At 43.6% G+C, this 22,707-nt stretch overlaps 1 protein-coding gene across 3 annotated transcripts in view; it reads right to left on the reverse strand.

Moving 5' to 3' along the window:
• Positions 1-22,707, reverse strand: part of LOC135378301 (calcium-transporting ATPase type 2C member 1-like) — a 36,093-nt gene that overhangs the window by 11,719 nt on the left and 1,667 nt on the right. For all 3 annotated transcript variants that reach the window (XM_064611297.1, XM_064611296.1, XM_064611295.1), the window contains exons 2-14: positions 13,600-13,839; positions 11,415-11,504; positions 11,280-11,315; positions 11,135-11,196; positions 10,953-11,061; positions 10,236-10,388; positions 10,096-10,164; positions 9,483-9,625; positions 6,817-6,941; positions 4,911-5,008; positions 4,701-4,799; positions 4,455-4,544; positions 4,153-4,257 (exon numbers count right to left, since the gene is read on the reverse strand). In XM_064611297.1, the coding sequence (XP_064467367.1) occupies positions 4,153-4,257; positions 4,455-4,544; positions 4,701-4,799; positions 4,911-5,008; positions 6,817-6,941; positions 9,483-9,625; positions 10,096-10,164; positions 10,236-10,388; positions 10,953-11,061; positions 11,135-11,196; positions 11,280-11,315; positions 11,415-11,504; positions 13,600-13,839 (1,419 nt within the window). The remainder of the gene's footprint in view (positions 1-4,152; positions 4,258-4,454; positions 4,545-4,700; positions 4,800-4,910; positions 5,009-6,816; positions 6,942-9,482; positions 9,626-10,095; positions 10,165-10,235; positions 10,389-10,952; positions 11,062-11,134; positions 11,197-11,279; positions 11,316-11,414; positions 11,505-13,599; positions 13,840-22,707) is intronic.

Raw genomic sequence — 22,707 nt, forward strand, 5'->3', positions numbered from 1 at the left:
AATGAACATTAAAAATATCCAAAATCTAATGAAAAGGCATAGAAAGATTGGATGCACCAATCAGCAAGCTCCCATTGGTCACACTGTCCGGAAATTACGAGAAATGTGGGGAGGTTTTAAGTACTGTGCTAGATACATATATGGACTCATTTTGTGATCACCTGCACACTCATTATATCTGAGGTAAACTATTTTTAGCCATAGAGAGTATAGCAATACAATGGGGCTCAGTGCTCCCCGTTACGATAGCAAGATTTTCACAAAGTGGGGTTACAATAATGGGGTGCTACTACATAAAACTAAGGCCAATGCTGAAAAAACTGAATATGAACCATAATGCTGACCTCATGGCCTTAGTGTATTGGGTGTTGGCGTCAGTTTCTTTGTGGCTACATAGTCTTACAGGTGTCTCCTCATAACTGGAAAGCTCAAAGCCTGAGCTACCAGTACTGATGGGAGATACTTGTCTGATGTTCATTTCATCACAGCAACAATATCAAAAGGAATGAGTAGCATACAGCATAAATCTCTTCATTGATGGTGGCTTAATGCTATGTTTCCATAATAGCAATTGTTGATTCTTCTAGTATTGAAGGAAAAACAACAACTTTATTTTGTGATTCTGATTGAGGAGTTTCATCGCCGTGGGCGATACTGAAGGAAATACAACACTGAGCCAATTATAAGTGAAAAGGTCTACACCATATGCTATCCATTCCTTTCGATATTGTTGCTGTGATGAAAAGAGCATTATGAAAAGATGAAATGAGCGTTATGCAATGAGCAAATGACAAGCATTTCTTGTCAGTACTGACAGCACAGGCTTCAAGGTTTGCAGTTGTGAGATAACGCTCATAGGAGGATGTGCCTGAAACAAGAAACACTATTTTCCATAGTTCATCCCAACAACCCCACAGTAGGCACCGGCTTATGCCCTGTGGGACTATTTATTTATTTTATTTACCCTCAGAGCATATGCATTTCAGTACAGGGAATAAAAGTATGATTCAATATGTAGAGTTGGACTTTTTCGGGTAAAACCCGATATCGCCCGAATTTACCCCCCGAATGACTCACTAGGCAATCAGGTTTAACCTGAAAACTACCGGTCAGGACCTGCCATCGTGTGGCTGTCCTCGGAAGCATTGGCAGACGTTAGCGCCGCCTTGGCGCCAAAAACTCCTTTCATTGCGTGACGGTGAAGATGTGCTCGCCTGCCGGTTCTTTCACTTAGTGCTTCTATCAGATCCGTCAAAGAAGCCTTATGATAGGATTAAGGAACACTTCGCATCCGCAAGGCAGGGCACGCTCAAAAGTAAAGTTGATGGAGAGCAGACACTGTCTGATGTCTGCTATCGCTGGACAGGAAGAAAAGTTCAGAAGGAGCCATCCACGAGTTCGTGCTCGCGATAGCGAAAAGCGGAATCAGCCTTGAACATGCTGACGGACCACTCTACGAATTTGTCCGGAAATACTGCCCTGCTGCAAGAGCTATGCCCGCAAGCCACCAGCTCCGTTGTAAACAACTGCTGGAGGTGTTCAATAAGCACCTACCCAAGGGGAAAAACAACGTCGGCAAAAAGTCGGCCCAATGTACGGTGTCAGACTAAAAGTTGTCAGCCCGACCTACGTAAAAGTGACCGGGCCAAGGTCGGGGACTGACATTGGCCTAACACGGCCCGACTTAATCTGCTGGAGGATGGGCCAACGTACATGGCCGACTTAAACGACATAGGCCCAAGGTAGTGCCAGCTTAAACCGAGATTTGTTGCAGCTCGGGGTATCCCTGGCTTCACACTAGCCAGCAATCTATTTTTATTGATGGGCCGACTATGGGCCCCACAGTCATAGTCCACAGTCATCGTCGTGCCACAATGTAGGGCCAACATTGGATGGACGTTATTCATACTCAATTGTCTCGTGGCGTAGGGTAACAATTTATCATTCTTTATTTGTTGCTCACATTTCCCACAATGGACAGTGAGCACGCCGTTTTAAAGCACAGAAATTTCCCGCAATGGACATGGGGTTTCAAAATGCAACAAATAATAATCATAATAAAGAGAGGGAAAATCTTAAAAGCTTGCATATTCCCGAGGCCACTAGAATCAAACAGCTCACAAAGAAAAGCAATTGCATTTCTCGTATTGCCAACGCTAGGATGGGACAAGTGTAAGCATTTCTTTCCTGAGGAAGAGCAGATACAATACATAGGTTGTCTCGCGAGCTTCCACAAATTCGAGAGTCCTGTTCGTGTGTGAGTCAAAATGAAGGGTGAGGTGTCTAAGTTTAATTCGACGCGTACACAAACAACACTGAAATGGGGAATTGCTGGTCGTATTAGCTCACCATGAAGATAACGTCTCTGTTTCTTACTGCTTTTGGTTTGAGACAATCACTTGGCCAATCGAAAGTCGAGCTTATGCTGTGCTACACCATTCCGGGTTTCCCTCTCCGCAAGGAAACATACAGAGATTGGACCAAGCTTGGCAAGAGTTTGGCTGGCCAACCTAGCCGTGCTTGGCAAGTGCTCGGCCAACGAGCTCGTTCTTGGTATAGATCTGCCCGCTGGCCGACGGCTTGCAAAACCTTGCTCTGCCTATCACTATGTAAGATTGCGTCAACGTTGGCTTGCCGAAAGAGTCATCCGATTTTTTGCCAACCATCAAAGCATCTTGTCTTTTTTTTGTTTCGAGTAGCAGCTGCATTGTTTTTGGGCTTGTTTGCAGTGCAGGGTCGACATTGGCCCTCCTATGCTGTGCAAATCTCTCAATAGGCCTCCCGCAAATCGCCACACAACGTCGTTCCCAAACAACTGTGAGTGACATCATAACAACGTTGGTCCAAGGTGCAGTGGCCGACTAAGTTGCATGCCGACCAAAAACCGACCACTGGCCGATGGTTGGCAGTCGGCACTTTCCACTTGGGTAGAAGACATTCGAGATGACGTCAAGGACTCAAAATTAAGTTTTATCGTCGACGAGTCACCCGATATAATGGGATACCCGACGGTGAATACGCTAATCTGTTTCTACAGCCACCAGAAACAGCAAAACGTCGTCTACCTTGTAGACGTAAAGCAACTGAAGCTATGCAACACATATACCGTCGCAAATGTGCTTCGCGAAGTGTCGACATCCTTAGGAAAGTCGTGGACAGACGTGATAGTGATTTCAAGTCATTCTGCGCAGTACATGCAAAGGATAGTGAAAGATGTGAACGACGGGGAAGCGGTAAAGATTCTGCACATAAAGGATGCGGTACATGCAGACGCCACAAAGAACTCGATAGATGACGAACATCTGAAGGCCCAGCTGATATTACTGGTCAACAACTGCTGATTATCTTATCAAAGGTTTCGTGTTATCACTACAAGTTGCAAAAAGTTAATATGCAAAAAGAACATGTGCAATAGTGGACTTGCAGTGGAGCATTATTACTGTAAAAATATTGTGTTTACCAAGGTTCATAGTTCTGTGTTTAACAGTTGCAAATATCCTTTTTCACCTTCTGTCTTTCACAACTTTTTTTTTTGCATACTACATTGAGACTTGCATTTGTAGCCACCCACACAACAGCAGCATCACAAAAATTTGTAATAAATAGTCACGCAACTGTTTGGGTGCTACCCATTTACTCTGAATTTTTGTAGTTTTGGCAATTTGTAAGAGAATGTTTTTTTCACCCGAAAAGTACCCGAATAAACATATTTCATCTGATTCTAACATGTTTCGTTGTTCACATTCCCGATTCCCCCCCCCCCCCCCCCCCAAATTTTGACAAAAATAAAACCTGAAAAAGTCTGACCCTATCAATATGGCATCCACAACATACATAAAGAAATTATATGGATGATCGCAAATTCACAATGCAATTTTATACATTTATAGTAAAGGATTACAACTAACAAAGAGCACAATTCATCTACACTGAAATATTCAAAAGGTCAATTTTGGAATATGTAATGCTGGCTAAGTGATGTCAGTGATTCACTAACACTGAATGTGAATGCAACAAGATGCCTGTGAAAAGAAAACTGCACACAATTCTTTCATAATCAGACTAGAGTGGGAAGTGGACGCATTTTCGCTTCCAATTATCAACAAATTTTCGAAGATCATACTGAACTTGTGATAAAAGATCAGAGCTCACCCCTCCAAACTTTGGAATAACCTTGACAGCCATCATTTTATGCTCCGAGCTAAAAGGGATTTCCTGTAGTCTTACATAGTGATTCCGTACGTCGTAGATGCCCATCTAAATTAAATGAGAACAGTTCATATCATTATGAAACCACACATTTACCCACATTCATTTAAGAAGTACAGTACAAAGGCACAATGATAATACAATAAACGGACCAAACAGAAGTTGCATAAAGCCACCATACAGCATGACAACATTCAATGTCAAAAATGCACGCTGTAAAAAGTAATTAGGAAATCACCCCATACTTTGTGTGCAGCAGCCAACAAAGCACCCTCAGTGGGCTGACCTCGAAGTTCCGTTTCGGTTATGTCGGCATTGTTACAAATGGAGCCGCACTGAAACACAAAGTTGTTACATAGATAGGATTGCTCCGGTAAAAAAAAATGTCAACTTGTCGAATTGAGCTATCTGTGTACTGTTAGTAATAGACAGTTAATACTGTTAGATAACAATGGCAACCCATAGGTACACAAAAATTTGTCACATATTACCTCGAGCAACAAGCGCAGGGAGTTCATCTGAGTATCTCTGCTTGTGGCGTTATCGAAGAGCATGACGTGACCCTCAGCATTGTACCCTACACCTGTCACCTGTTGAGGCATTATTACACCCAATGTTAAACTCTGCATCTTTTAGGCATTTCATGTGCACACACATCTCTATGCTGCAATTGAACGAGCTCACTCAAGGCAGCAGCTCACCTCAGCATGGTAAAGCTCAGACGTCATTACGTTGGACACAGTCATTTCATTCTTTGTCAAAGTTCCTGTCTTGTCTGAACACACAACATTCACGCAACCTACACAATGGAACAAAAATTTTTTTGTAAAAATTAACACTGCTTCCGTAAAAGATACTAATATAAAAATACATACAGTCGCCATCCGATTTTTCGGACTTGGCGGGGATCACACAAATGTCTGAATAATCGAGCAGTCCGAAAAAATGCATTTCGCTTCAAAAGTCAACTTTATTAAATGCTATTAGGCCGGAAAAAGTTGTCTATGCTTTCTTAATGGGCAGTCTTCCACCTCTGCCTGATAACATCGGCTTCTACTTCCATCTACATTCTACCGCTGCTACTTCCCGAAGCGATATTGTATACGGGCGAAAGTGCCGCAGTCGCCTTCATTAGTTCCGAGTTTGACGGATGCGCTGGGAGACGGGAAGTCGTCGAGATCCTGAACACGCGGAGGGAATATGTCAGGACAACTTCTGGCAACATTAGGCGTCACCAATCCGCTTCTCGGCTTCACCTAACACCTGCGTGCTTTAGGTGAAGCTCGCTTTACTTCGCGGGTGGACAGCGACATGCTCGGCTTCGCGAAGCGCCACGACTCCTTCACTCAGAGGACTGGAAAATAAACAGTCATTGCCTATTTTCTTGCATCAATTTTTATATTTGGCTTCCTTGACCTTTGCATTGCGTCATGTGCATGCGGTGAGCTAGCGACCTCTCGGGACACTCGCGGGCTGGGCAAACCGTATCCGAAATTTCGAGCAACGGAGCTGTACGCAATCCGAAATTTCGGACGTTGTTATACATTGACTCTATGGAGCCCGTGGCCATTCCGCAAACACGCCGGAATAATCGAGCTTGTCAGAAAAATCGGTCGGCGACTGTATTATGTACTAACACAAACACATACAGCAAAATACAGGGGTGCCAAAACATCTGGACTGTGCAGGCTGAGATTAACATTTCAAGAAAAAACGGGGATAAAGTATAAAGTAAAGTGCAATCCTGCATCATTCAAACTGATGCTCGTGCCCTATCAAAGTAATGTGCATTTGAATGGGAGAAAATGCCTGGAAACTCGCAGCTCATGAAGTGTGCAATGGTTTATTCGAACGAGATTGCTTGGACATGTCCGACCACGCTCCGACCTGGAAGCGCCCGGCTGATGCGTCAGAGACACGTTTACTTACCAAGTGTTAGGTTTACTCATCACTTATGAGAACATTACTTATAAAGGCGGTACTTATGCTGGAGGAATGAGAAGCAAGGAATAAATCTCAATAAAAAATGTGTGCAAATGCGAGAAGCATGGAACGACACCGCTTACTCGTGGTCGGCAAAGAGAGTTAAGCCTCGACCTTTTAAGAGGATCAAGAGCCTTTCTGTTGACTGCAAAGCAAAGCAAACGGCATAGATGACTGCTGATACTTTCCCGCTCTGGATCCGTGGGACTAGTGTTCGCGATGGGTTTGAGGTCGAAGAAACGAATGTAGACGCCTATAACAGATTATTTTCACATCCGCGATGTTTCAGTGCCTACTTGTAAAGGAAAATTTTGGAACATGAATGAGCCCCTTATGTTCCGGCATCGTGTGACTGCGAATGTGTGGCAAGGCTTGCTGAGGCATGACGAGTCTTTGACACATCTAGTATGCAACCACCAGCACCAGCATATCAGCGCACTCATTCAGAGCGCCTCTCTTTAGTTTGAAATCCGCTTTATTCAAACAAACCTTGGGTCCCCTTCGAGTTCACGTTAACAGGACTGCGCTGTATCATAGACTGAGACAGATCAGCATGAAAGGAAATATTTGCTCCACAACACACAATGCTCAATAGCACAGAAAAAAAAAAAAGCACATGCTCACCCAGTGTCTCCACTGTGGGCAACTTTTTGATGATAGCTTTCCTCTTTGCCATCCGCATTACACCCAGTGCAAGCGTCACAGTAACCACAATTGGCAAGCCCTCAGGGATTGCAGCCACAGCCAAGCTGCACAACACAAGAATACTTCGATATGATAATAATAATAATTGGGAGTAGATTTACACGAATACTTAGATATAAATACTTAAAAAATGACAACTTTTCCTGATATTTTGAAAATTTTAATTATTTCCCCAAAACTGCAGAGTCATCAGCATCACCTAGTACTAAGTCATGCATCTCACTCCTCAACATCCTGCTGATGTGGGTCATTAACATGTCGAAGGACACGCCCATCTATGGACGCTGAGGGAATGTCCACTCTGGGGAACCCTATCACCACTTGAGAATGCAGCACAGTTGTCTGGGAAATTACGTACCACATTTACACATCTCTGCACTCTACTTCACAATCTTCATGGCACTGTTTCAAAGGTTCCACACATGGAACGCAACAAAACTGACCCACTTCAATGGGTTGGAGGTAAGTGCACCTTGCGCTCTTTCTAGTGCCCAGATGAAGGACGGTCCCTGTTCGAAATATCGGTGGCTCTCGTCCTGAAGCTCCGCCCCTTAACATGACCCACTTCTAGTATACATACTCCTTCAGGAACAAAATCTTTTGGGTAGTGTGACATTCCAGGCTTTATGATACTTATTATCATATCTAAAAATATGGTGCAACGCTTGTTTTGCAGAGAGGGACTCAATTACTGTCCTTGCAAGTACAATAAGCTGCATTAAGTGCCATGTGCCTCTTCAGGTTTCATATGTGGTGTGATGCAAGATGTAGTAACAAGATTTGTTCTCACTGACGGCCCCACAGTCACTATGGGGCTGACTGTATGATTATTTGTAAGAGTTGGACTGGTATGAAGTTAGTATTACATGCATGTGCCAAATTAGTTACGGAGTTTTTCTCAAGTGTTGTGGAAAATTCACACACCAGCATGTCTGTCAGTCACCTCATCATCATTCAAGGTTTCCAGAAGAACTTTACTTCTATACAACCCAATTATAGAAATTATTATTAATTATTAAACTCTAATTATACAACTCTATTATAGAAAACGTACCACAGCTGGTTTAAATTGTTCATATGACAAGTTCAAGAACTTTGAATTTTTGAAGTCTGAAAAATTGGTCACTAGTGTACCTGGCAAATACTATAATGCACTTTGCCAAGTACTTTGTACTTTGCTTTACGTACATTTGCAGTAAGGTATTTTATTAAGGGCTAATACATACCTGCCAACTTGGGAACATCCGATTTAGGGAGATTTTAAAAGCATGCGGGGGGGAGGGGGGTACGTTTATTGGCAAATGGACTTGCCATGTTATATAGGAGAAAGCCAATGTTGGGAGGCTTTTATTTGCACGTGTAACAGAGGCGCGCTTGACCCCAGTAGACTCATCAGGCACAAGTTTTGCTGCAACAGAGTTTGCCCTCTCCAAGAAACTATCTGGGTCTCTAGCTGTGACGAGGCTATGATACTTTCTCAAAAGAACGTGAAGACACAAAACTATGTCCGTGTTCTCTTCACCATACTCAACTGCCCTCAGATTCAGCACTACTAGTTCAGCACTGCCCCAGTAACGTGGCTAAACTTCAAAAGTCCATCTGGACTGCCCAGGAGAGCTACATAGTAGTTGTTGAACAGTTAGTTAACAAGTCATTATAAAAGTAGATTGCATAATACGTCAGAACCACCAGTTACATTTGTACATCGCTGTCGTCAGTTACGTAAACAGCGACTGCAAACACTTTCCGTTTAGCGCGTTTATCATGAGCTCTTGTGCGCAGTTTCCCATTTCACCGACAATTGCAGCCGACTTGGTTCGAGCACACATGTACAGCTTTGCTACGTCGGGAGTTGTGAACACAGAGGAGAAGGGCCCGCACGGATAAGATCGTAGTCCGGCCCTTGTCTCGATTTCAGAAAAACTGATGGAGCTAGTACAGTTTGTATTCTCCCCCGACGTAACATGGGTAACAAACAATGTCGGTCCACCCTCCACACGGAATGCTGATGTTGCAGTCATAAACTGTGCAGAACACATGGTGCATTTTCCTGGATGCAATCACACGTCCCAATTCAGTTGTCTATTGCTTCAAAAACCTGTGCAGATACTTGTTTCGCTTACACGGAGCCGTGATCTGCAATATACAAGGCAAAAACACGGCAAAGGCACCCTTGTCGCCCAAAAACACCGTGGAAATGCCCGGAAACTAGAAGAGCTAGAACTAGAATAGAAAGCGGTAGTGATACCGACGGCAATCGGGCTGGTATGGGATTGACGTTTACGTCTGTGTGGCCAGACAAAAAACAGGCGTTCTAGATATAGAGGGGGAAACTGCATTTTCCGGGAGATTTGCTTCTCGGTCGTACAATCGTACAAAACGGTCTGAGTCCGGGAGTCTCCCGGAGGATCGGGAAACTTGGCAGGTATGCTAATATTTACAAATTTGAGCTACTTTGCCCATCAGAGACCGGCACTAATACACAAACGATATCATTATGATTATGTTTGTACTAATACTGTAATTGCATAATAAGCTTTTACCACAATAAGGTAACTCCTAATTAAAAAAAGCAGGCTACTGACCTGACACCGATGTTGAACATTTCTAGGATGGGTCTTCCCTGGAACCAGCCCAGGAGCATGATGAGACCAATGATGCCAAAAGAATATAAAGAGAGTTGCTTGCCCAAAGTGTCCATGCTTTTTTGCAGAGGGGTCTTTGGAGCCTGCATGCCAGGGAAACAAAAACATTATACACTGCCAGAAGGAGGGTCGACCAGGAGGTGGCCAGAAGTTTGGCCAGAAGTTTGGCCAGAATTGTGGATTCTTGTGTGAAAGTTGAAACAATGTACGAATAACAGTGCACAATGCATACAGCTGTATACAGCTGTTTCCCTGAAACGGGATCCATGTCAGAGAATCAAAACCAGTCAAGCCAAAACAGATCGCTATTGGAATGTGCTGCTCTTTTCTCCTCTGGCAGGGCTAGATGCAGCCCTAGGACTCACTTTCATGCAGAAAGAATGCAGGTAAAGGCATTTGCTTGGAGTTAAGCTAGATTATTGCTTCTAGGACCATGTGACATTTCTCGCGATATTCAATACTGCTCCAACATACAGTTCTCTATTAGCACCTACTTTTGGTTTACTATGTTTCAATTCAGAAGTTTAAGCAAGCACAAGAAATTTACACCTACCTCCTCTGCCTGCATCATCTTGAAAATATCTCCAAATTCAGATTTTTCACCAGTGTTAATAACAATACCCTGAAGTAAACAGGAGGATTGTTATAGAAGACAAAAACCCCACAAAACTGCATGAACAAAAAAACACTTACTCTTCCATTCCCATACCGAACAAGTGTTCCCATGAAAGCGATGTTGTGTTTCGATGCTACCCCATTTCCAGTCTTTTCCAAAGGTGTAGTGATCTTTGCTGCTGGTTCAGTTTCTCCCGTAAAGCTACTTTCATCTATCATCAAGTCACATGCCTGCACATGACATATGGTAATACTAAAAACATGTGAAAAAATATGTACAGAGTGATGAACAAGAATGGTACAATGTAACTACATATATGGAAAAGAAAACAGGTCCAAGGTTAAATTTTGCTCTAAGTTTAACCAAATCAATATCAAGCAGTTTCCTATTTTCAAAACACTGACGAACAGGATGCTGACACCAGGACTCAACCCCTCCCAATTTCCAGTCAGGGGTGCTACTGTTGCACCACGCCAGCATGGCTCTCCCCTGAGCCCTGAGGCTTATGTGTTTGCCTCATGCACGTCTGTAACAATGCCTCGGCTAATTCTCGTTGTTTCCTTTTTGCTCCATGTAGTGGATTTTTTTACTTTTGGAGCACTGTTTTTATTCTTACAGTATGGGTAGAACAGTGCTGGATGAAAATAAACTGATTGCATCTCAAAAAACTTAACTGCATTTTACGTGCAGTGACTACAGCTCCTAAGTCATCCTTTGACATACTAAAAGTAGCAACAAAGTGGAAGCATAATGCTTAGCTAAATATAGAGATGGCTTCAATGTAGCCTACATACACTAAAAAGCCTCAGATCTGCTGGAACTCTGTCTCCAACGTTGAGTATCACAATGTCGCCAGGAACCAAGTTCCTCGCTAAGAAAGTCTCCGCTTGACCCTCTCGTAAGCTGAAATTACGGATCTCAAAATTACTCCAAAATTTATGCAGAGTTTGAGTACACAAATGGAGGCAGTACTCACCAGTGACATGCTGGCGGAACGAGTTTGTTGAGTTCTTCTAGAGATTTTTCGGAACGATATTCCTGAAATTACCGCAGCGATGTTTGGCCTATCCTAATTTTTGTGCACAAAAGTACCTCTCTCAAATAAAAAGCAAAATTCTCACCTGCACAAATGCTACAGTAACAACAATAATAATAGCCTGGAAGGAAATGATGTAGTAGATGAGCTAAGTGCTGATGGAAACAGGAACTTGACAAGCAGCCACACATAACAATCGAAGATTAAACAACGTGCTTACCGCTGTGATGCTAAAGGCATCATCATACTGCTGCATACAGATGCTCACAAAGGCGGATGCCAACAGCAGCACGATGAGTGGATTTTTGAACTGTGTCGGAAAATGCCAAAATGTCAAACAATTTCGGTGAGCACAAATCATTACCAATAAGACTACTTAATCGCTTCATGCTTTGCAGATTCAAAAATATGAACATTGCACATAGCGATATAAAAACGAATAATGTTAATATTACAAATATTACAATAATGTTAGACTACAAAAATGTCTTGCCATATCATGCACATACCAGAAGGCAGGGGAACACATTACTGCAATTACAGGCAGCCAAGGTCTTACTTATTACCGCAACCATAGTTTCTAATTTTTTGGGACCGTAGACCAATTAGCTTCGAACACAGAGAACATTTTCAAGAACATGTTTCAGGAAACTTGGGGAACCAGTGGCAATTTATATGTCGGTTTATCGCACATGAATTGCAAGGGAGTAGTAGCCTTCATTATTCTCTCTGCGAACTGTAATGGCACCACATGCCTTGGCTGCACTGCAAGACCAGGGTGTCTACCGAATTGCAGCCTTCAAATTCGCTGACAAAAACAAAAGGAAACTTGGTGCCTGCTCCTATGTTTTGATACAGACCCCTTATAAAAAAGACCATCTATTACGTATTAGTGAGGCTACCCTACTTTTCTCCCTCAGAGCTTGTCGTATTGGCGAACTGATACTCACGGTAACGTTGCTGCAGGATCGCCACTAAACCACCTGTCGGCACTCGCGATTTGCTGCGCATCGTCACGGCACTTGTCTGCGATTTTCCCTTACTTCAGCTGCTTTTTGGCCAAATTCTCTGACAATCCCCTGACTTTTCCAGTCACATCAAAATTCCCTGACAATTCCCTGTTTTCCAGGTTTTCCAGGTTGGTAGACACCATGAAGACTCCTCTCTTATTCTATAGCTCTCTCAAACTTCTATACCTACAGCTAATACTCAACTCTTCTCTGAAGAATAAGGGTAAGTATAAACATAACGACTGGACAATACAAAACCCCAGGCCACCGTAAATGAGAGTGGTATCTGTAGCTTTCAGGAGGGAAGCTGTAAATGATGGTTGCAATGTTGGTCCAACAACATGTGTGTCTTCAGTTCTAATTTTTTCTGAGCTCTACAAGCTTTATCCATAGTGACAAGCAGTCTAGTAAACAATGTTACACGTTCCCTGTCCGTCTCCATGTTTCTGCATTGTCTTTGTTATCAGGTACCAACCGGCCCCGTTTGTCTCTTACTTAGCCTAGTAAAAGCTGTTGTCAGACACGTATGCCATAAGCTTTCCGAAAACAACTTTTGAGGGCACTGCAGTTCAGAGAGTTGTGCCACTACTCTGCTCGTACTTAGTTACACAATATACTGCTCCTCCAGTGGAAGAGATGGTTGCACAATGCTGAGATCTATAAAGCCACCTTTAATGCGCATGAAGCCGTCGTAATACCTTGAGGACATTCTTCCAGGTATTATCTCAAAATCTGCTGGGCAATATAACAGAACCTGAAGCTCTGCAAAGCTCCCCCCATCTATTGCCTGTAGAGCTGCTGACTGAATCTGTACAGCAGATTCCAAGAAAACTTGGATGTGTAAACATTAGAGTTGGGGCTACTGTAAGCCAGTTTTATCTAACTAACCACCACTTTCAATCGGGTGTGGTCTAGTCGTACCAACAGGATATCTGCCGTCGTCGCGTTTGTAGGAAAAAAATCTGCACGATGAAAACCTCATAAAAAGAAAAAAGAAATCGTTTTCAGTTTTCAGCATACAAACCGCTCAGGAACATTGTTATCCACAGTTGTCCAACTTCAAAAATAGCAGGTTAAAGCACTGCAATGCAACGGATGACACGTCGACATCATTTTGGGGTTCACTGCATGCTTTTAACTGTGGCTCTACCTAGTGGACATCGGCAGACACACTGAGGCTTATCTGTGAGCTAAACGCGGATATCCACACGCACTGCAAAGGCATGCAGTGTCATCCACACTTTACCCGAGCGGATTTCAAAATGTTATATTTCTATCCGCAAACCAGGAGGTCACGCTGTACCGGGCGGATCCGTGGTTATAACTGCACCCGTGCAGAGCTCTAGCCATAAATGCTCTTGGCTCAAAAGAATGGCAGCGAACAATTGAACTCACTTGCTCAAAATACTTTTTCCAAAGCGGGTCCTCTTGCCGCACCTCAAACTCGTTGGGTCCAAGAGCTAACAGGCGTCGTCGTGCCTCCCTCCAGCTTAAGCCTCTGCGGATGTCTGTGCCAAGGCGCTCCCCTACGTCCTCATAGGAGCGCTGGGCGGCCTCTTCGGTTGATAGTCCCCCCCACAACATGCCCTCCCCCTCGTCCTCGTCCAGGCCACGTCCACCCCCGCCACAATTGTCCTAGGTAAAAAGACAATGTACAGCTCCAGCTGACATCGTGTCATTACTGCAGCGATATGCACTTGTTGGTGCTGATTCATGTTTAGTTCTTCTGGGGCTACAAACACAAAAGGGACAGAGATAGTGCCGTCCCCTTCCGCAATTTCGTTTTGTAAATACATTTTTGTTGATAGCGAACCGGAGCATGTTTCTACCTCTCTACCTCTGTCCTTTGTGCCACGACTCCAGAAGAACGAAGCATCTATCATGCCATTACTTGTAGCCACACTAGCAAAATAAAACTAGAGATGGTTACCCGGGAATTAAGAGTTGGCTGCAGAGGAGATGGAAGAAGCAGGCTCCCATTATTATTTATTTCTCATAATACATCACGTGTCTTATTCAGACACTGCATGCGTGTCTAAAGTGGCAGTGCGATGTACACAGTTAAGACTGCATTAGCAACACTGAGGTGTAATGAAGTATATGAGAGTTTAAGAGGAGAGAACTCATAAAGAGTCTCTGGTTTCGATCAAGACATGACGAAGCACGTATCGGAACTGCAAGGTGTTAATGGCAATAGGGATGGGGCAACGATGATAAATAACCCTGCCAGTGAAGAAAGCTCGATTCCATACGAACACAGGGTATCTGCCCAATCCAAAGAAAGTTGCATGAAGGCTGTAGGTAAGAACAGCTTGTAGCGAAGATAGAAGGGAGTTGCGAGTGCCAACAAAAGTAAATTAGGGTGCGAGGTGTGGAAGAATCAACCAGCTATAACAGGGAGTGTCTTGAGAAACCGGCTAAATTTTCGAAAATCCAGCTTGCATTTTTCCTTCCAAACCTACACCCAATGTAATCTGAACAGCCAGCACTAGCCTTAATGAGTTTACAAAATTTATGTCAATAACTAATTTTTTATTTAACACTATCACAGTCTCCTCGTGAAGGCCATGGAGGAGTGGGACACAAGTATACAATAAATACAGCACTTTACGCACGATACACAACATTCAAGTAGTGTTAAGCGGACATTGTACATTCCCTTTAAACAATTAGAAAATGCGTAAATCAAAGGTGCAGTGACAACGCCATCTGGCAGTGCGTTCCATTCCAATATAAAGCGTGAAAAAAAAGAAAAGAAAAAGAGTACTTGAAAGCGTCTATTCTGGCACTGAACTTCCTTAGATGTCTTGAATTAGCGTTACGGAGCATTCGTTGTTGGAATGATTGAGAATATAATTCGACATTACTTATTACACCATGATTTACACATGAGTATAGCAACCTTATTCGATGCATCCTCCTCCTTAATTGCAAGGTATTAACCTCCGCCCTAGAGTATAGGTAATTTCCATGTGTGTTTGGCCTATATCAATTAAATATAAACCTGAGTGCCCATGCACGAACAGCTTCAATTTTCCTATATTATGAGTTGCGAATGGGTCCCATACTACACAACAATTAACAAAAATATGTCAGTGGTTTGAACAAGACAGTTGTAGGGCAAAGCTATCTGAGGTCTCTAATATGCAAAAATGGAAAGCGCAGCAGTAAGCTCATATATGCACCATAAGTAGGGTTCTAGGTTTTCAAATTTATTCAAAAAATTCGCTTCTGGGGTTTCCAGTGACCGAGAGCTCAGCAGGAAAAGTGATACCCTGATGGCTGGTTGACTGGGCTTACTTCTCCTTTTGTGTGGAGATTCCATTACATAGCTGATTCTACTCAACACGAGGGGCATTTTGAGGCCATTTTGGCCATTTCCCAGGTCTACGTGGAAGTTGTCCAGCGTCTAGGATTTTCCTTTCCTGTGAATCATGTTATCCCTCCTCCTCAAAGTGAACAAGAGAACACAGACCGTCAGGCGGGACATGATCGAAAGCTGCCTTGTGATTATGGCAAGGAATATCCCAACTTCCAGATGTTCACATCGCCAGGTGATTGTTATGCAGATGTCGTCGTCTGGAAGTTCTCCCGCACAGCAGACAGGGACAGCTTAGACAGCAGACAGGAACAGCTTAGATAATGCAGCTTCTCATTCTTTCTGTTAACACATCTCATACCTGTCATTCATTGTCAGAATTTCGGATAATAGTGTGTGTTTGTAGACAGCTGATAGCGTCACTATGAGAATACCGTACCTACCAGAGCAAACGGCAGTGTGCGTAAGAAGCTCATCCACTGATCGGGTGTGGCAGGAACGGCACCTTAGAAGACACGCTCACTCTCACGACTACTAACACTCTCTCCTAATTAAGTGCAAAAAATAAACATAGAAAAGAAAAAAAAATTTTTGGAAAATAATACACTCCTGCATCACGCATTGCGGAGCGGTTGCTAGTGTATTGAGACGGACTCAACACAGAGGTCAAGGGGCACAAACCAGTCGTGCCATCTGTCCTGCCAAAATTTGGCAGGACAGATAGGGATTTGGCATTTTTTAGTGTGCTAAACAAGCCCACTCGGCTATCCATTTATGCAGATCAGTGACATCGGGGCTTTGGTTTATAGATTTCTAATGTGAGTGGTTTCACTCAGTATTTTTTATTAGTTAAACTCATTTTATAACCTCATTACGGTTATCACTGACTGTTCACAAATAAGTGCTACATGCAGTACAGTTTTTGAATGAAAAACGCAATATGGATTTATGAAAATTTCAGCACGTCTCTTGAAACCCATTGAATATGTATGTGTAGCAAAAGAAAAAGAAAGAAAGGAATAGACATTCCTTACCATAGGGGAGCTACCTACGATAACACAGGCCCTTGAAGTCAGTGGTTACAATGATGTGCAGGTATTACACTGCCAAGCCTTCTGGTTTCCCTGCTGTTCCCTAAATTTGATGAGCAATGCCTTCACCATGGCAAGTAGGTTATTACAGTTCATGGGGATCAGAAGTTACGTAACTAAATCCTCCACCACTACGTCAGCTGTAACAAAGTTGTTTGTGTGTTTAGTGTAGCCTCACTCTAGGTACTAGTTGGGGATCTGGACTTCTCCCCAGGGAAGAGGATTGTGGACTGCAGTATGACTTTACACACTTGCTCTATTACAAAGACCATCCGAAGACTTGCAGAAAAGATGGAGCAGAGGAGATGGAAGCAGAGCAGGAGGTGGAACCACTGGCTTCCTAGAGACCAGCTGTGCCTTTAAATGTTTTGCAAGAACCCCTGGCTATAGCACAGCACGGGCCGCATTCTTAGGCCCAGGCCCCACGACTCCATACCTGACCCGGACACCCGAGTTGATCCACAAGAGACACCGCCACTCTTTGCTCACAGCTCCATCTTCACCCTTTCCTCTAATTAGCTACATTCAAGTTTAGAAGACTACCAAACAGAGTGAACTGAATTACCCCTTCCAAGTGTCGAACGCTGGTGCACATGCCCTTCCCGAAAGCTTCTTACAAGACTGTCACACACACACACGTGTCTGCCACGTTCAATACCCTCTGTCGTCTCGTCCTTGCATGATAGTGTGTTACTGTGTTATTGTGTCTGCTAATGTAGACTGCGAATGCAAACAGCTAAGTATGCCATCTGTAGCAGCTGCCAGGCAGAACATGTAAGGGTTTTCACCTTTCCCAACTGTTTCGCAATGCGAGCCATTCAATGCACAACACTGCTGCAGGCCACAGAAACTTCAGCTGATAAAAAAATATACATTAGGCTCGAAATACCTAGAATATAAAGCAGCAGATGGAAAGAAGACAGAAGAGGAAGCAACCTGGCCTTTGATAAAATGACTAGGAAACTGTTTCTGCTGCCAGGATTTCATGCACAGTTAACCTTTGCATCTGAGATAAGAATGGAATGCCATTAAAATGTAGTCGACAGCAAATTAGGGATGCGACACACAGAAAGTGAGAAGGGGGCAGACGGCAGCATGCCCAAGTAGTTCAACAAGTTGGAAATATCTGCATACAAGAAATTAATGCCGCAAGAAGGGAGACAAGCAAAAGTACAGCAAGCTTCTTATGGAAGGCAATGCTCAAATGAGAGTAGAGTAAGGGTGCAGGCAAGCTGGTACTTCATCATGATGTAGGAAAACTGAGAGGCACGGACAAAAAAAAGGAGCAACACACACACAGACACTCGCACACAGCAAAGAGATTTATTAAGGCCAACCAACTCATGTTGCCAAAAACCGCAGGAGAGGAGCAAGAAGAAGGAAGAAGCACTGCTTATCACATTCCCTCTGCTGGCTATTTCCAAAGATTCCGGAAATGTGTGTTGTCCCCTTTTTGTGTCCGTGCCTCTTGGTTTTCCTACATCATGGCAATGTTCATATCGATTAACCTGATCAATGTCATGAATGTAAAAGCCAACAAGCACATTCCTTCATCCATGGCAGAACAATGGGATTCGACAACATATAACAATGCACCTATTGTGACATTAATGTACTAGCAGTCATGCTACTGCATATTCTAAAGGCTGGGCTACTGCATGTTTTATTTTTGGCTTGGATGGGACAATGTGAAACAAGATTATGACATGTACCTGAGCTCCCCTACCGCAACAAATATCAAATCCAATGAGGAAAAACAAGGTAGTAGTATAAAGCCAAGTTGTGAAAAAGTTACCCAATTTTCACGTGTCAAATAATTTAGGAACGACAGATCAGTTGCTTTTGCAAAAATTTAACCAAAAGCTCTCGCATTCTCTAAATAATGCACTCCATACTGACACGTACAATCTGTCATGCTCTCACGCTGTGGTGTTTTGCACAGTAAGCACCCATGGTCTGTAACTTTCATTTTACTAGAGTGGATGTTTCCAAAATATTTTACTGTAGAGGCTATAAATGACTAGATTCCCACATCCCATAGACAGGAAATTCCTGCATGTATGTTGCACCCACCCGCCGGGAAGGGTGAGGGAAGATGATGAGGTTGGAATGGGCAGAACCAGGAACGGATCCAAAACAAAAGCGGCTTTCGTAAATATGTGTGCAGTGAAGGAAAAACATACGTCCGCACACGTACACTGCTATGGCCGCTCAGCTCTTGGTAAAAGCAGGTGCAACAGGAGCTGGATTTCACAGCCTTTCACCATTGCACCTGTGAGTGACGGAGGTGCGTAGGTCTTGACAAACAGTAAAACCACAGACAGACCACAAGAACACACACTGTGTGGAACAATAACGGAAGAGTTATAAACTAAGAAGTCTGTCAGGACAAAAGGCAGAGGATGCAAAGAAGTCAGACGCACAACTAGTACACAACTGGTTGAACTGTTTGCAGAGAAAAGCGACCTTGCGTATTTTCGTCGCTTAAGTTTGCGGCCTCAATTTGAGCATTCTGAGTTATCAGAAAAATAGTGGCGCTATGCAAGTATGCAGGCACTGCTGGCATTGATCCAGTAACGGGACACCTTGACAGTACCTGCTAATGGTGCATCGTGCCTGCAACATCATCATTGGTATAAGCATGCAAGTTGTACTGCATCATGGCACAGACTGGCATGGGAGTTCATTGTAAATACCGTTAGCTCATTCTAGAGATTGCTATATGCACATAAATAAATTTGTCAAGAAACGCGCGACGCCGACACTCGTGATCGGAACACCCTGTCAACACCCTCCTCACCCCTAATCATGCATGCCAATGTTAGGCATCAGTCAGACGAACGACACTTATGGACCACCTGACATTCGCGTAAATATGGCAGCATCCTTCGGACTTGCCTATGAATTGCACAAGGCCCTAACAACAGCCCACCTTTTTAAATTCATTTTAGTGCCACAAAACAACTGTGGCTATGAGCAGCGTACATATGTGGACAGATGGAGAGAGGACAGCAGGGGGACAGGGTGTTAGTATGCATCCTGGTTCCGACTTCAAGGGGAACTGTGCCGACATTCGTCTGTTAAGTCTGTCGGAAAAACCAAGGAAAACCACAGACAGCACAACTGGTGGTAGGATTCAAACCCACCACCTCCCAGTCCTCAGCACGACCCTGGCTACCACCAACGTGCGGATGCTCTTACCCACTCGGCCATGCCGCTGGTACAGCCTACTTATCAGTTCTCACAAAGATGTACACACTATTACTGGTTTTAGTTCAAGTCTTTCACACAGTAGCAAATAATCAAAAAGAACCTTTTGGTCCTTGTATTTGTCACATCTCTGCCAAAATTAAAGGCAGTTAAATTAAACAATAAAATTAAGTTATTTAAATAATGGCAGTTGATCAAAAGGCATCAGCAATGGGCCATAAAAAAAAAAAGAAAAGAGAAAAGTTAACAGTAGCCTCTGGTTAAATCTGCACTGTGGCATACAAACAAAATCCATGCATCGGCTCATCCACGCTCGGCCAATATGTGCCAATGCACGACACATGGGAACATCCAAAAGTTGCCACCACACGACACTTGAGGTTAAATCACAGCTGCCCTCGAAAGATCACATATATTCGAAATTTCACTGTTCTATCTTGAATGTCATGGTGGCCCATAAAGATGACATTAAGTATCCCCATGATGTATTAAGAGTGACTACAATGTTCGCAACAATGTTGGCAGGTGTCTGCGGTGTTTTGATGGAGTGTTTAATGTTTTGATTCTTCTAACTGAACTTCATAAAATGCAACGTGCCTGCGCCTTGACATGGTTTTGCCCCCTTTTTGCAAAGGTTAATAAATGCTAATAAAGAAATATAAGGAAAGCCTCGCAAATATCGCAATCCATTTCACCGATTGAACCGCAGCAAATTAATAAATTTTACTCACTATTATTACTGCATAAAATCATGCTGAACGCATTTTGATTGCTTTTCATTTTTGGAAATACCTCACCATACTCAGGACTGTAAGATGAGCGTTTTAGTTCTTCATCCAATATAATCAGTCATTTTGGCAATTGAGCTGTGTACCTGGACCACACCTCAGGGCATAAATGTATCAAATTGTACATTTCACTAAAGTCCACCCAACCTCCTAACCTTTAATTATCCTCATCTCTGTGGTTTATAGCACTTTTAGTACAACGTCGGAATACCAACAAGCCCAGTTCCTCATTTTAAGTTTTTATGGGCTTTAATTATCACCTCTGGACATCAAGGTAAACACACATCTTGCTTGGTCTGGCCTCTTTCCAATGAAACAGAGTGCAGGAGTTCATAAATGCCTGCGAAGCAGCTACTGCAGAAACTTTTTTTCTAGTCCCTAGAAGGGCTGCACCTGAATGCTTCTCCCTCCCGTAATACACACATTTAAGTGAATAGCAATAACCTAAAGTATGTCTCCATGTGTGAAACATTTGACACAAAATAATCCCACTGGAGAAATGCCATCCATTACTAGAACCCTGAGACTGGGAATAAATGCAGACACGACACGACAAGGTCTCAAAACACAGCTAAATGTTTTCTGGTTGTGTCTTTAAACATTGAAATGTGCCTTGAGATCTTGTCGTGTTGTGTCGATGTTTCGTCCCCAACCTCCGGGTTCTAGTAACAGGTCACCACTACGACTATCCTTGCATTTGCTGACCAAGAGCGAGGGAGGCTCTGTCTCCTGGACGCCGGCCAATAGGAGGACGTGGAGGGCAGGCATTTCCCAAGCCTCTGCTCTCGCCTAAGAGATGGCGCAGTTTTACCGTTGTTTCACGTGTCGCAAGGCTTCTGCCATGATGCACCAATCTAACCAACGGCTGAACGAGGCTTAGACAGGAGTGTAGCCACTGTTATTTCGCCTGCCGCAAGGTTTCTGCCATGGCGCACCGATCTAACAAATGGCTTCGCCGTCCGTCGTCATGGGAATGAGGCCAAGCGGGAGTCGTGCGTATGCTGGTTAACAGACGGCGAGCCGTGGGTTAGATTGGTGCGCCATGGCAGAAGCCTTGTGACAGGCAAAACAGCGGTAGCTGCTGGTTAACGGATGACGAAGCAGTTGGTTAGATTGGTGCACCATGGCAGAAGCCTTGCGATATGCGAAACAACTACAGGTTTTCCCGCCCATTTTAATCCAAGTGCCATCTGATTAATCCATGGTGTTTTTAAGCAATATAACTGTGTAATCACACGAAGGACATCTCCGTACTGTATTGTAGTCGAAGGAAAAGGAAAATAAATAAATAAATAAATATCTGCTGATGGGATTGAAGTTCTGCCTTGTCTTATGTTGAACATTTGTACGATGCCATGGTATTGGGAGTTGGAGCGGGAGTATAGCAAACAACACCACTGCTGCTGTCGTCCGCTACAGAATATCTTCTGACTGAGCTGAAGGATATTCCGCGCGGTTAGAAGAGCACTAAAAGGCATGACTCCCATAGCAGGCGATGTCATAGGTTCTGTCGTCTGCTACGGAAGATCTTGTGACTAAGCTGCAGGATGTGCGTGATGTCTTTCCGTGCTCTTCGAACCCCAGGGAAAATCCTGTCGCTGAGTCACAAGATATTCGTTCGCAGACGACAGGACCACAGGTGTTGTCTGCTATGAGCATCATGCCTTTTCGCGCTCTGCTAACGGCATGGAATATCCTGCAGATCAGTCACAAGATATTCCATTGCAGACAACATGACCAATGGTGCCGTCTGCTATACTCCCGCTCCAACTCCCAATATCTTGGCACCATGCGAATGCTCAACATAAGATGCAGCAGAACTTAACTCCCGTCAGCAGCTTTTTACTTTTCCTTTCACTACATGTCTGCACAAACGAATACACAGTTATAGTACTTAAAAACACCATTGCACTTGGTCAACAAACGCAAGGTGCTGTGTTGCCCTGCTTTTCACTGTAGCGTGACATGCTTCTCTACAGTGAGCAAACAGGAAATAGGCGAGCTAGAAATGATTAAAAGATGCCACAGCAATGGCTGTTCAGGTTACTTTGAGCCCATTCAATACGTGACATCCTAAGCAGCAGCCCCAGGAGCT

Source organism: Ornithodoros turicata, chromosome 1, assembly GCF_037126465.1.
Source record: "Ornithodoros turicata isolate Travis chromosome 1, ASM3712646v1, whole genome shotgun sequence".
Lineage (NCBI taxonomy): Eukaryota > Metazoa > Arthropoda > Arachnida > Ixodida > Argasidae > Ornithodoros > Ornithodoros turicata.